The sequence below is a fragment of the Heterobasidion irregulare genome, assembly GCF_000320585.1.
Source record: "Heterobasidion irregulare TC 32-1 unplaced genomic scaffold scaffold_08, whole genome shotgun sequence".
In the NCBI taxonomy this organism is placed as follows: domain Eukaryota; kingdom Fungi; phylum Basidiomycota; class Agaricomycetes; order Russulales; family Bondarzewiaceae; genus Heterobasidion; species Heterobasidion irregulare.
The window spans coordinates 1,615,969-1,627,186 of record NW_009258204.1 but is presented as its reverse complement, the minus strand read 5'-3'; the positions used below and the strand labels follow the sequence as shown (position 1 = coordinate 1,627,186).

Here is an 11,218-nt window from a genome sequence, read left to right as displayed (position 1 = left end):
TTGTGAAGGAGTGAACAACCCCCAAATGCAAATGCATACTTATGACTTGTTTGTGCTCCCAGTCCTTAGCAAAAAGTAGCTTGAGTCTTGACAGTCCATATGATATGTCCGTAAACAATGCAGTTACAGCTGTTTGTGGCCGGTCTGACCGTGTGACACATCAGGTCTATTCTTTTGCAAGCTCTATTTCTTCTCGAGGTATTGTTCCCACCATTCCTCGAACCCAGTCGTTGCGAGGCCTCCTTCAACTCCAATTTCCTCTGTTTCTCGTACGTATAGCTGTGTGTCTCGTGGACGCGGCGTCGCTCCTAATATGATGATACCGACGATTAAAGTGGCTGGAGATGGGGACATGCGCCCTTACCTGCGGGTGGTTCGGACTCGGGTACGATGTGCTTATGCGGAAGGTGGAGGATACGCGCAAAGATGAGGCAGATTTCGTACTTCGTGAACGGTTCGGGCGCAGAGTAATGCAGGATTGGAGGAATAGGTTTCGAGCGCGGCAGGGCTGTGTGAGATGAGTTATAAAAGCAAATATCCATGAACGAGAGGCTGCGTAGGGAGATTAAGTCCAGACGGGCCGACGAAAACGCACCGGTCAGTCGCACGAGGAAGTTGGCTATATCGATGACGTTGGTGGGGTAGCGAGTCTGGTAGTGATCCATCTTGTAGATCTTGCCGGACTGATCCTGAATCACGTCAAGTAAAATATTAACCGCGGAGTCCGTGTTTGATGGTGTCGGCCCGTATCTGCGAAGTAAGAGAGAGAAGAAAGGGATTTGAGGGAGCAGTTAGTTTGAATGACCGACAACATGCAGATGATGGCAATAGGGGTCAGAACAAGACACGATTGTGATGTGGAGTTACGCAGCATATACGGATCGCACTTCGAGGACTCGTGAAGGACTTTAAAAAGAAGGCGTACAGAACAGGCACACGGAGAATGACCGCGTGCGCTCCTTCAATTCCAAGGACAGCCAGCTCGCCATCGCGTTTGGATGTGCCGTAGAGCTGAAGAGGGTTTGTACGTGCGGAAGGCACGTATGGTGGGGACGATCCATCGAATACATAGTCTATAAGGGGCGTTGTGTTGTAACTCGCAATTGACATCAGTGGCGGTGGTGTGACAACTGACCAGTAGAGATGTAGATGAGGGTGAATCCGAGTTCCTTCGATAGCTGAGCAAGGTGCCCTGGAACGGCAACGTTGAGCTGAACCGATCGATTAATTCTTGTTGGTGAATTGAGTGAAACATGTCTACTTTGCGCGTTCCCTCTGGATCCTAGCGGCGACAGGGTTCGGCAGTTTCAGCTCTTGTATAAATGACTGAGAAGTCTCGAGTACCTTTTCTGCGACATCTGGCTTGCGCTCTGCGGCACAGTGTATGATCCCTGTCAAGGATTACTTGTTGGTGCTGGTACGCCACTCACTTAGTTGATTCGACTCAGGAAGAGGCGCTCACAGTGGGGCCTTACATCTCGTACGAAATCCTCAACCTTGCTGTGATCAAGTAGATCAAGCGATCGCAGCTTGCCACCTGCACGAGTGTTGGCAAGACCAAAGACATCGTGTTCCTCTAGTGCGTTAGTAAAAGCATCATAAACAGCACTTCCTAGAACCCCCGATGCCCCTGACCATATATTTGATATGCTGTGAGATCTTCGGCCAGACCATTATTGTGTAGTCTGATTTTACCTGTTACGATGATCTTCATGGTGTGCAGTGGATACGGCTGAAGACGAGTTGACAATGCCGACGTCATGTGGGGAGCATACAAGGTCACGTGGGAAAGGGACGGCGCAAGATCTAATTCCTTTTTAGTCTATGAGAGGTCTCAGTCTCATCCCCGACGTCAGCTTGCTTTTCATCCCTCCTTGTTCGCTGCAACAGCTATCCTCATTTCACCCTACTTAAATCCCCCGTAAATATTTGTGTTTGTAGGACAAGATGCCTCCACAACCCGGAATGTTTGCGATCCCCTACGCCTCGGCTCACAAAGTTCGCGCCAGCAATAATTTAGAAGTCCATAACGGCATCCCTGACATGAATATGGCATATCACCATCATTCCCATCACCACCCAAACCAACTATCTTCCTCTACCATGATTGCTGGACCTAGCTCACGAGTACATGGTATGTAGACAGTCAAGCAATAACGTCCATTCAGCGCTAACGAAAGCGTTCCGCATGTCTGAGCAGGAGCCACAGTAGACGATTCGAGGCGGGAGAAGCGGAGGAAGGAGATTGCGGGGCGGCTTGGAAGAGAAATGACTAGAGAAGAGTCCGTTGTTCCCGATCTTCTCCGCGCTCACCGCCTCATCTCTCCGCCCATCCTAGCATGCGGCACTACACCGAAGCCATATCAACACTGCATAGTACAGCCCTTCAACTCGCAGCGCAGCCCGAGAAGCTCCCTGCCTATCAACTACGTCTATATTCACTCTCTTTAGAACGCTCTGCTTTACTGGCTCAAGCTGCCGTTGAAGAGAAATACGCGTTAGACACTGCGCAGGCAGCGTACGAGTTTGAGCGGGAGAGAATTGAGGAAGAATGGAAACGTGGAAGGAATCGAATACGCGAGAGGATGCTCGAAGGTGTCGAAGACAGGAGACGCCGCGCTCGAGATGACAAGGACGCGGACGGTGTCGTCGGTGGCGGTGCGTTTGTTTTGAAGTGTTTCACCCCTTCAACTCAGTCTTCTATCTATCATCACAGAGACGTCGTTGGACTCACAATCGCGTCCAATTGTTACGCGAAAGTTGCGCAACAAGCTGGGCACCTCGCCGCCACCCACGCCCCAATCCACCAACGCTAATGGCTCATTAGGCTCAATCTCCATGATCGCAGGACTGCTCCCCAATCCTCACTCACTATCCGTGGACGAGTTGCCTTCGCCCTTTCCTCTTTCACTCACATCGGCCATTCTTACTAACGCGCCCAGTGGCGGCAGCGGGAGCAATGGCCGTCGGCGTGCGAAGGGAGGCGGCTCCCAGCCTCAAGCGGCAGGTAAATCCGAGGCAGGGCTAGTCAGCTGCAAAGAGTCAGAACTCGAGAGCGATCTCGGAGAGATCAGGAGAGGCAACAGGAGGCGGAGGACAACGACTGCTGTCTTATCGAAAACATGATCCTTTTCCAAATTCTGTATAATGTTTCTTGCTTTCTCGTAATATTTCCTCCACGCTGTATTCCAAATTGATATACCTCAAATTGCGCGTTGTAATAGGTTGTAATTTGCGTTGTAGTCTGCGTCGAACTTCTGACTTTGAGGCTATGAGAAAATGATGAATTGAATATACCTAGCTCACGTGAACTTTGTATCTGACTTGTCTAGGTGTCTGTGGACTTCCCCTGTAGCCAGTTGTAGCCAGCCTAGAATCGTACATGTCTTCAGAAACAAATTCCAAATTATCGACTCGTGTTTATCCTCCCCTTTATAAAGCCTCTGGCGATGTACCTTCCGATAGGCTCGCCTTCTTCCATATACTAGGACGTCTGAAGGCATATATGAAACCTGTCTGTTCATGTATGATCGTAGCTGAGGAACGGCGCTCCACAGACTCAAAAAAGAACAGGATGGGTCGATAACAAGGTCCTTTCTCTGATCTTATTCTTTCATTTCCTGACCGACGCACTGATACCAGATTCCCAATCCCGAAAGGTGCCACTCGTGTCTGCCACTCCCTTTTCAAACTCTGATCATGGTGATGCGCGCTTGCCAGCATATCAGATCATATGTACAGGATGGCCGTCCTCGCGATGTGCTGCTCTGATACGTCCTTGGACATTGGAAAGTGAGTGTACTCATCTCATTGGTTCTGCGCAGGCTTGACGATCAGGCCTCAATTGACTTGTCTGGTCTCAAAGATGCGTCATGCTTGCTATCGTGCATGATCTTGCGGAAGCACAAGGTGAGTTTGGAGAGTACTCCTTGCATCGTGTGGTCTTAGACACGTCAATAACACAGTCGGCGACATTGCCCCTCGCGAGGGCATCCCGAAAGCAGAGAAGCGCCGACTAGAAGCTGTGCGTCTCTGTTTGTACATATAGTTGATGCAGCGATAATTTTATTTCAACAGGAAGCGATGCATAATTTCGTACATGAGATGTTGCACGATAGCCCTGCGGCGCAGAAGATTCATTCGCTCTGGCAGGCATGATTGGACCCTTTTCTCTCCATTTCCTCTCGCTCAGAAAGCCCCTTCAGGAATACGAAGACCAATCGACCGACGAGGCGCGCTTCGTGAAAGGTACGTCACTACGTACCATCATCGGTTCTGCTCAGGGTATATATCCCCTCTAGACCTCGATCGTTTCGAAATGGCTACCCAAGGTATGCAAGCCCTGCTATAGGCTGTCTGACTGAAAACTTGACATGGTGCTCTATAGCCTTGGAGTATGAACGTACACACGGAAACGGACACAGGGTGCTGCAACCGTTCTTCGATAGTAGTTTGCCGTTCATACGCCACCCTGAGGTGAGGGCTTGGGGCGCAGATTTGGCAGCAGCGAGGGAGCGATCATCCAATCCCGACGAGGGCACATTCTAGATGCACAATTCAACGTCTTGCACTTCGTGTTCACTCCGTGTTTCCGCGCTGAGCCGCGCAGGGCCTGTTTTGGACGGTGCAGTCACTCAAAAGTATCAAATAGTAATGTTGACTACATGAAGAGGGAGTTGAAGTTTAGCTCGACAAGACAATGGCGTGCTCGAGGTAATGAATGACGACGGAGGACCACCTATTTTCTCAAGCCATGCATGCTTCTTGTTTGCACGGAAGCATCGCCTTGATACATGATCATAAGATGGTGTTTGCATCTTTCGACAAATCATCAGGCTTCAGGGCTAGATGTCAGCACCGCAAGGAAAACTCTAGCCATATGTTGTCAACTTTGCATTGATGTTTCTCGAAGCCATTCCAACATTTGACAGGGTCTAGGTGCTTCAAAGCGAGCCAGAGCACGGTTGACACACAATGAAGTGATCATAACTGGACGGGAGTATTGCTCTGATGTATTGTTGATGGAGAATTTCAGGGATAGCTTACTTGCGACTCTAGATCGAAAGCAAGCTTCGCACCTCGAGTTCAGACGCTAAAAGTAGATGGGACATGTTGAAATGGGAATAATGATATGGCAGGTCAGGGAGGTGGGTCAATATAGTCAATTCCAAAGCCAAAGAATACATCCGTACTCGAGGTTACGCTAGTTTGAGCTTTTCTCCTGAGTTTCTGATGTTTTAACACCGTATTTCGCGGGGTCCGTTCCGTGATGGGGGTGATTCACCAGATTAAACCTGCATAAGTTATCAGCATCATCGCGGAAGAGAGTTTCAGTTCAATTTGACTTACATGGGGAAGGATTCTGGAACACCCTGATCAACACTGAGAGTGCAATACAATAGGCATGAAAGACTTACGGAATTTGAGTTGCGAGAACGCAGAATTTCTATATGCTGCACCCTGTACCCATTCAGGCTGCAGAGACTCGCCGTACAGAGGTAGCCCATCCCGAGCGCGCTGCGACAACTCAGCGAAATCCCTCTCTTCCTCCGCTTTATTCTCGGTCCAGCCCCAGAAGCGGACTATATACCCCACAAGACGCGTCAATGGTATCACTTTCGCGACGAACGTGAAAGACTTACAACTCGATCGCTGGTATGACAGCAAGAAGCCGCCGATGAACCCGAGGACGCCCCCGAGACGGAGAGGTAGTCTCATCTTTGCCCTACTGTGGTCCGCCATTTCTAAGCGTTCCTCAACTGCTTCGTACCTTGTTTTGCATGAGTAAGGTGAAACTTACCCCAGAAGTAGAGAGCGGCAGGGAAAGCACCAGTCGCGCCGGCCCAGACAGCATAGTCGGACGGGCGCATGTAGCGCATTACGCGCGAGAAGTGGGGATCGGCATCGATAAGAGGGTAAGGTGTTTCCACGACTTTGTTTGGCATCGTGAGGGACGTCTACCAAGGAGGACGGAATGTCCGGACAATGCTACGGCCAATGATGTTGAACGCATAGTATCCGGCAGAAGTCGTGAGGCAAGCACGCTTTAGGGCAGGCCCAGGGTGGCTGCCCTAAACAGACCTGAGGCGGTGGCGTTGAGTGAGACTGCCGACTTGCCTGCCCCAATCTATAGTCCTTGTATTCTCCTTGGACTTTCTCCCTCTCCCTCCAACAATATCATATCAATTCTTTCTGCTGACGCGCAGAATGAGCGCCTCCAGAAGAACCGACCGTCGCACGACGCGAAATCATCTGTCGTCTCCATATAAGCGTCCACAAAGCCCTCCAAAGAAATCGGTACGTGGTCGTCCACAGCCGCACCCATGAGCAGCTGGTAACTAACACTCTTCGCGCTTTGTGCAGGGATGGAGTCTGTCTGGTCTGTTTGGCTTTTTGAACCCATTACGTTCACGAAACGCGGTGGAACCATCAGAAGGGGAGGAATTCGAGAGTACTTCCGAAGATGGTTATGCATCAGAGGCTCCGGCCTCTCCGCATGCTCCACCGCCCATTGCTGTTCAAAACCTCTCAGAACGTGGTCATGAGGTAGGTGCTCACCCAGTGCCTACTCAAACAATTACCGCAAATGCTAAGCTTTCTCTAGCTCGCACAGCAGCAGCGAGCTCATGAAGCATACTCCTCAAGTTTACCTACGAATAGGTCGGAGTCGGCTGTGCATGCGTCGCAAAGTCAATTCGCTATGGAGAACGCCATCGATCTAACATCTCCTCCCCGCGCGGATCGTCATATATCCAGCCTTCAAACTGCGAAGTCTCCAGTGGAGAACCTCGAGAAAGTGAAACGATATCTCCAGGACAGAGAAGACGGACGCGGTCTTCATCAAGTGGAGGTTATCGGATTAGTGTCTCTTTTGCAGGGCAGCGTACAAGGTACCTTCGTTCTTCCCTTACCACAGCAATTGAGGTTGATCAAATGCGTTGCAGACATGGATAAGGATGAGCCGTTCCGCTTTTCATCGAGTCCAACCCCCGACCGTGGAGATACACCATTTAGAATGGGCTCTCCTGGACCTTCTACTACAAATCCACAGACGTCGCGAAAAACATTAGCAAAGAATCCTAATGGTGTATATAGGTGGCAAGGAGCAGGTAGTGCACGACCACGCAATCGGTATCAATCCCCTGCATTCGGGCCTCCACGGATGACACCTTCAAAGATCACACTTTCTGCCCCTCAAACACCACCTAAAACAGACGCGAAACGAAGGCGCGTGGGCCCAGATGCGTCTTCGCCACAACGTGTTCAAGCACCTGCGCCATCCCCACCTCCTGCACCGTTGCCACGTGCCCAACCTACGGCAGGGCCATCCACATTCCCCGTCTCCAACAGCAGCTCTAGCGGTATGCCACCTGCCAATGGGTCTGCAAATGGAGCGGCAGCAGCAAAGTCCAACAACCCGTCAACTCCACGCCTCCGCATGGTTGTCCCACCCAAACCCACAACCCCTGCCGTCCCTTCACCCCTCAGACAGGCCTGGGGCCATAGCGATCTGCCTCCTTTGCCTCCAGCACACCAGAAACAGCCAACACGAGCAGCAACTCTCATGGAGGAACTCATCAAGGAAGCTGCCCCGCAAAAGAAACTAGACGTAGCGAACCCTTACCAGGAGGGGAGCCCTGTGCGGCCGCCAGCGAAGAAGTCCAGGAAGAAGAGGAAGACATCTGAAGAGAGGAAGCAGAAGGAGAAAGAAAAGGAGGAGATGGAGAAAGAGAAGGCGTTTGAGAAATTGAGTCCACAAAGGATGGTAGAGGCTACGGTCCCAAAGGTTCGTTGTCACCCTCCCCCATACACTACTCTGTGCTAATTTGGCCGCAAAATAGGGAATGAAGCGTGCACGCCCACCACCTGACCTGGTGAAGACCGCCTCTCCACCGAAAGCCAACGGAATTAATCAATTTGTGGAGCCTCGTCGCAGCACACGTCTCACGAAGTCTACCGGGAAAGTTATATCTAATGGTGCCAATGAGATTTCCAAGGACAAAGCTACCGCTCCCGTCATCGAGGAGGTGCCAGACGAAGAGGACGAACGCCCATTCCCCAAGAGGCAGAAGCAATATGCAGTCACAATCGAGGAGGTCGAGGATGTTGATATGCCGCAGCCTGCTACGCGGACGTCCGAGATCATCGAACCTATGGACACATCAAGTCCCAGTTCTGCCTTCACTCCACAACCTGCACCCGTTCCCAAACCTGGCCCCCCCTCAAACTCGAATTCTCACGCTCTTTTTGGGGCGAAACCTGCGTTTGGATTGAAGTCGTCTGCGCCGAAGGAGCCCTCGAAGTTGCGGTTTGGGTTCGCCGCAGAGACGGAAGAAAAGCCTGCTGAAGTGAAGGTTTCTGCCCCTATCGCCGTGTCCGTTCCACCATCGAAGGCATCCTCATTCCTTTCGACAGCCCAAACCACGGTACCTAAGCCTGCTCCTACTGCGAAACCTTCAATCCCTGCTCCTGCCTCTCCGGCATCCTTCACTTTGAAGGGCCCCGCTCCTATTCCTGTGTCTGCATTCACGCCTCCTCCTGCCCCAAAACTTTCGCACTCAGCTCTCCCTACCCCTGAGTTCTCTGCACAGCCTACAACATCGACTTCCATGGTGAAACCGAAGGTAGACCCCAAAGATACCGCCAGAGCACTCCGCGGCTCAGCCCTGCCCTCGTTTTCATTCATCATACCGACCCAGATCTCACAGAAGCACAACAAAGAACGTGATGCAGCCAAGGCTATTGGACCGACCTCGCTGCCCGCATTCAAATTTTCTTGGGATGCCAAAGATAGGGATGCTGTGGCGTCATCTGGTGCGATCGCATCCATAGGCGCCCCTTTCAACTGGGCGGCGGCTGGAATGAAGGCGCCCGTGAAGGTCGGCGGAACTTGGACGTGCTCACTCTGTCAGCTGAGCAATCCGGATAGTGCGCAGGATTGTAGTGTTTGCGAAACGAAACGACCATCTACTGCACCGACTCCGGCGAGCGGCGGGTTTAATTGGGCAGCTGCGGGCATGAAGGCACCCACAAAAGCTGGTGGTACTTGGATATGCTCATTGTGCAATTTGAGCAATCCCAGCAGCGCCATTGAGTGCACGGTCTGTGAAGCCAAGCGGCCATGATATATGCCTGAGTCCTTACGACAGGACGAGCGGGTGGTGGAGTCGCAATCTCGTGTTTTTATCTAGATCGCTTTTGGTTCGGTATAGAATAGTCGGGTGACGCAGTGCCACCTTTCCCTATTCCCCGTTGTGTCCATACTCGCGCTTTCGTCTGGAATGTCTCTCTGCATTGTTGTCGGTTTCTCTTGTCTTTGTACGGTCAACTCTATCCCATCTGATTGCATAGTTTACAGTGGCGTTGCATAAATACATACTTCTCCAGACTTCCGTCTGGTTCCTCAGTCTGCCCCTGCTCGATGCGTACAAAGAATGTAAGTACAGAGAAACGGGGACTTTTAAACCCTGATACAAAAAAACATGCTGGGAAATCAGTCGCGACTGCACTACTATGATCACGACTGTGAAAAGTCCAGCTTGCGTGCAATGTTTCGGCCAATATCGTCCTTACTGAGTTTCCGCTTGAGCCTTCCTGGGGCTGCAGCTTTGACCTTGGGCCCATCGCCCGTGAAATCGACGTTGCCGTCGACTTCCTCGAGGGCTTTTTGCGAGCCGAAGGGAACAGACCTTGGGAGCTTGGAAGGGTGTGAGGGGTAGGGGAGGGCAAAGAAATAGGGATGGCTCAGGGCCTAGAAAGTCGATGTAAGTGGAATGAAGTCGGAGGGAGAGGAAAGAGGCATACGTCTTTGGCGCTGATCCGCTTGCGCGGCTCGTAGATGAGACATTTGCTGAGGAGGTTGAGTGTGTCGGCACTCGCAGCGGTGAAGAGTTCGCGAAGGGGCGCGCGAGGAAACTGGCCAACGGGGACGTAGTCTGGCAGTTTGGTATGGCCCTATTCAGAGGAGGCAACTCGTGAGATGGGGCAGACCATCAGAGATGTGCATAGAGATGATCCGTACAGGCCAGTCTTCTTCTGTGGGTGTCCCGAGGGCGCGGAAGATAGTCTTCAGCTGGTCCATGTCGCTTTCGCCGGGGAGGTATGGTGTCCGGAGCATCAACTCAGCAAAAATGCACCCGACAGACCAGATATCAACAGCTGTACTGTAGTAACGACAGCCAAAGAGCAGTTCTGGTGGACGGTACCATCTGCGCTCGATAAATGGCCGAAATCGTAGGATTATATGTAGCAACGCATACCGTGTGATGACCTGGCAGGTCATTTTATACCCTGGATCGGCGAAGTCTCGCGCAAGACCAAAATCGGCTATCTTGAGTTGTCCGTCGGAGGCAATAAGCAAGTTATTTGGCTTCAAGTCCTGTAAAGTGGCTTAGTTGCACACGATAAGAGGACAAGAGGCGATCGTACACGATGCAAGACAAAATTACGATGACAAAATTCAAGGCCCCGGAAGGTCATAGCCATCCAGCTCTTAATATCAGCTGGCAGGAAAACAAGAGAGCGATTTTTGATTATCATCTCGAGGTCGGTGTCAAGAAACTCAAGGACGAGATTTAGGTTGGCTTTCGAAGAGAACACATCGAGGAGCTGAGCACCAACATTCAGTGATATGCCCCGTGAAGTCAAATAACCGATGAGAATACCTCAATGACATTTTGGTGATGCAACTCTCGCAGATACTTTACTTCACGAACGGCGGACATGTCAAGCCCATCCTTAAGCTGCCCGACTTTGATCTTCTTTATAGCCACTTTGCGACCGGTAGCAGCTTCGCGGCCTAATATCACCACGAGTTCAGAAAGCTATGAAGGTCATATGCCGTCGCTGGAAATGCAAACCTCGGTAAACAACAGCGTATGTTCCCTCACCAACTTTCTGGTCTTTCGTCCTTAGAAAGTCTCAGAATTTTACCATGGATAGGCGTGAAAGAACGCACCATCGCTTCTGCCGTGCTAGGTTCGCCTTCTCTACAGCGTCCATAAGATGAATATGCACAAGACCGCGTCCTGTGGCCACGGTTTTGTATTGCAAATAGATGAAACCGCCGGCCGTGGTGGCCCGCTGAATCGACAATTCCCAGGGCGCTTGACTACCAGAGCGTCCTCCAGTAATATAAGTTCTATCGAGTGTAAGTTCAAGGTGAAATACTGCACTCGACGATGAGAGCTCAAAGCACCAGAGTCACTGCTCTGATGGG

At 51.3% G+C, this 11,218-nt stretch overlaps 6 protein-coding genes across 6 annotated transcripts; 3 read left to right on the top strand and 3 right to left on the bottom strand.

Annotated features, from left to right (window-relative positions):
• Window positions 1-183: 183 nt before the first annotated feature.
• HETIRDRAFT_445859 (uncharacterized protein) lies at window positions 184-1,762 on the bottom strand (the record flags this gene model as incomplete). Its single annotated transcript, XM_009551101.1, has 9 exons — window positions 184-338; window positions 365-508; window positions 596-750; window positions 926-1,073; window positions 1,136-1,211; window positions 1,262-1,282; window positions 1,345-1,391; window positions 1,463-1,630; window positions 1,696-1,762. The coding sequence occupies 9 exons, from the start codon at window positions 1,760-1,762 to the stop codon at window positions 184-186; spliced, it is 981 nt and encodes a 326-aa protein (XP_009549396.1).
• A 185-nt stretch (window positions 1,763-1,947) lies between these two features.
• On the top strand, window positions 1,948-3,126 carry HETIRDRAFT_323145 (uncharacterized protein; the record flags this gene model as incomplete). The annotated part of the gene is made up of 4 exons (XM_009551100.1): window positions 1,948-2,134; window positions 2,210-2,282; window positions 2,339-2,658; window positions 2,717-3,126. The coding sequence occupies 4 exons, from the start codon at window positions 1,948-1,950 to the stop codon at window positions 3,124-3,126; spliced, it is 990 nt and encodes a 329-aa protein (XP_009549395.1).
• Window positions 3,127-3,733: 607 nt separating this feature from the next.
• HETIRDRAFT_420300 (uncharacterized protein) lies at window positions 3,734-4,158 on the top strand (the record flags this gene model as incomplete). Its single annotated transcript, XM_009551099.1, has 4 exons — window positions 3,734-3,792; window positions 3,866-3,909; window positions 3,966-4,024; window positions 4,078-4,158. The coding sequence occupies 4 exons, from the start codon at window positions 3,734-3,736 to the stop codon at window positions 4,156-4,158; spliced, it is 243 nt and encodes an 80-aa protein (XP_009549394.1).
• A 1,045-nt stretch (window positions 4,159-5,203) lies between these two features.
• On the bottom strand, window positions 5,204-5,945 carry HETIRDRAFT_323092 (uncharacterized protein; the record flags this gene model as incomplete). Its single annotated transcript, XM_009551098.1, has 5 exons — window positions 5,204-5,294; window positions 5,350-5,362; window positions 5,418-5,582; window positions 5,643-5,744; window positions 5,801-5,945. 5 exons carry the CDS (start codon window positions 5,943-5,945, stop codon window positions 5,204-5,206), a joined length of 516 nt encoding a protein of 171 aa, XP_009549393.1.
• A 190-nt stretch (window positions 5,946-6,135) lies between these two features.
• On the top strand, window positions 6,136-9,405 carry HETIRDRAFT_445856 (uncharacterized protein). The gene is made up of 4 exons (XM_009551097.1): window positions 6,136-6,297; window positions 6,364-6,546; window positions 6,661-7,786; window positions 7,842-9,405. Exons 2-4 carry the CDS (start codon window positions 6,464-6,466, stop codon window positions 9,123-9,125), a joined length of 2,493 nt encoding a protein of 830 aa, XP_009549392.1. The 5' UTR covers window positions 6,136-6,297; window positions 6,364-6,463; the 3' UTR covers window positions 9,126-9,405.
• HETIRDRAFT_36188 (uncharacterized protein) lies at window positions 7,676-11,204 on the bottom strand. Its single transcript, XM_009550452.1, has 9 exons — window positions 10,958-11,204; window positions 10,860-10,909; window positions 10,665-10,798; window positions 10,429-10,608; window positions 10,260-10,378; window positions 10,022-10,208; window positions 9,805-9,954; window positions 7,842-9,751; window positions 7,676-7,786 (listed from the first exon to the last, which is right to left on the bottom strand). The coding sequence occupies exons 1-8, from the start codon at window positions 10,999-11,001 to the stop codon at window positions 9,518-9,520; spliced, it is 1,098 nt and encodes a 365-aa protein (XP_009548747.1). The 5' UTR covers window positions 11,002-11,204; the 3' UTR covers window positions 7,676-7,786; window positions 7,842-9,517.
• Between the last annotated feature and the right edge of the window lie 14 nt (window positions 11,205-11,218).

Coding starts and splice junctions, on each gene's coding strand:
- HETIRDRAFT_445856 (XM_009551097.1), top strand. CDS start 6,464: ATGGTTATGCATCAGAGGCTCCGGCCTCTCCGCATGCTCCACCGCCCA. Junction 6,547..6,660: donor TCTCAGAACGTGGTCATGAG/GTAGGTGCTCAC, acceptor ACCTACGAATAG/GTCGGAGTCGGCTGTGCATG. Junction 7,787..7,841: donor TAGAGGCTACGGTCCCAAAG/GTTCGTTGTCAC, acceptor GCCGCAAAATAG/GGAATGAAGCGTGCACGCCC.
- HETIRDRAFT_36188 (XM_009550452.1), bottom strand. CDS start 11,001: ATGGACGCTGTAGAGAAGGCGAACCTAGCACGGCAGAAGCGATG. Junction 10,799..10,859: donor ATACGCTGTTGTTTACCGAG/GTTTGCATTTCC, acceptor TGGTGATATTAG/GCCGCGAAGCTGCTACCGGT. Junction 10,209..10,259: donor ACCTGCCAGGTCATCACACG/GTATGCGTTGCT, acceptor TATCGAGCGCAG/ATGGTACCGTCCACCAGAAC.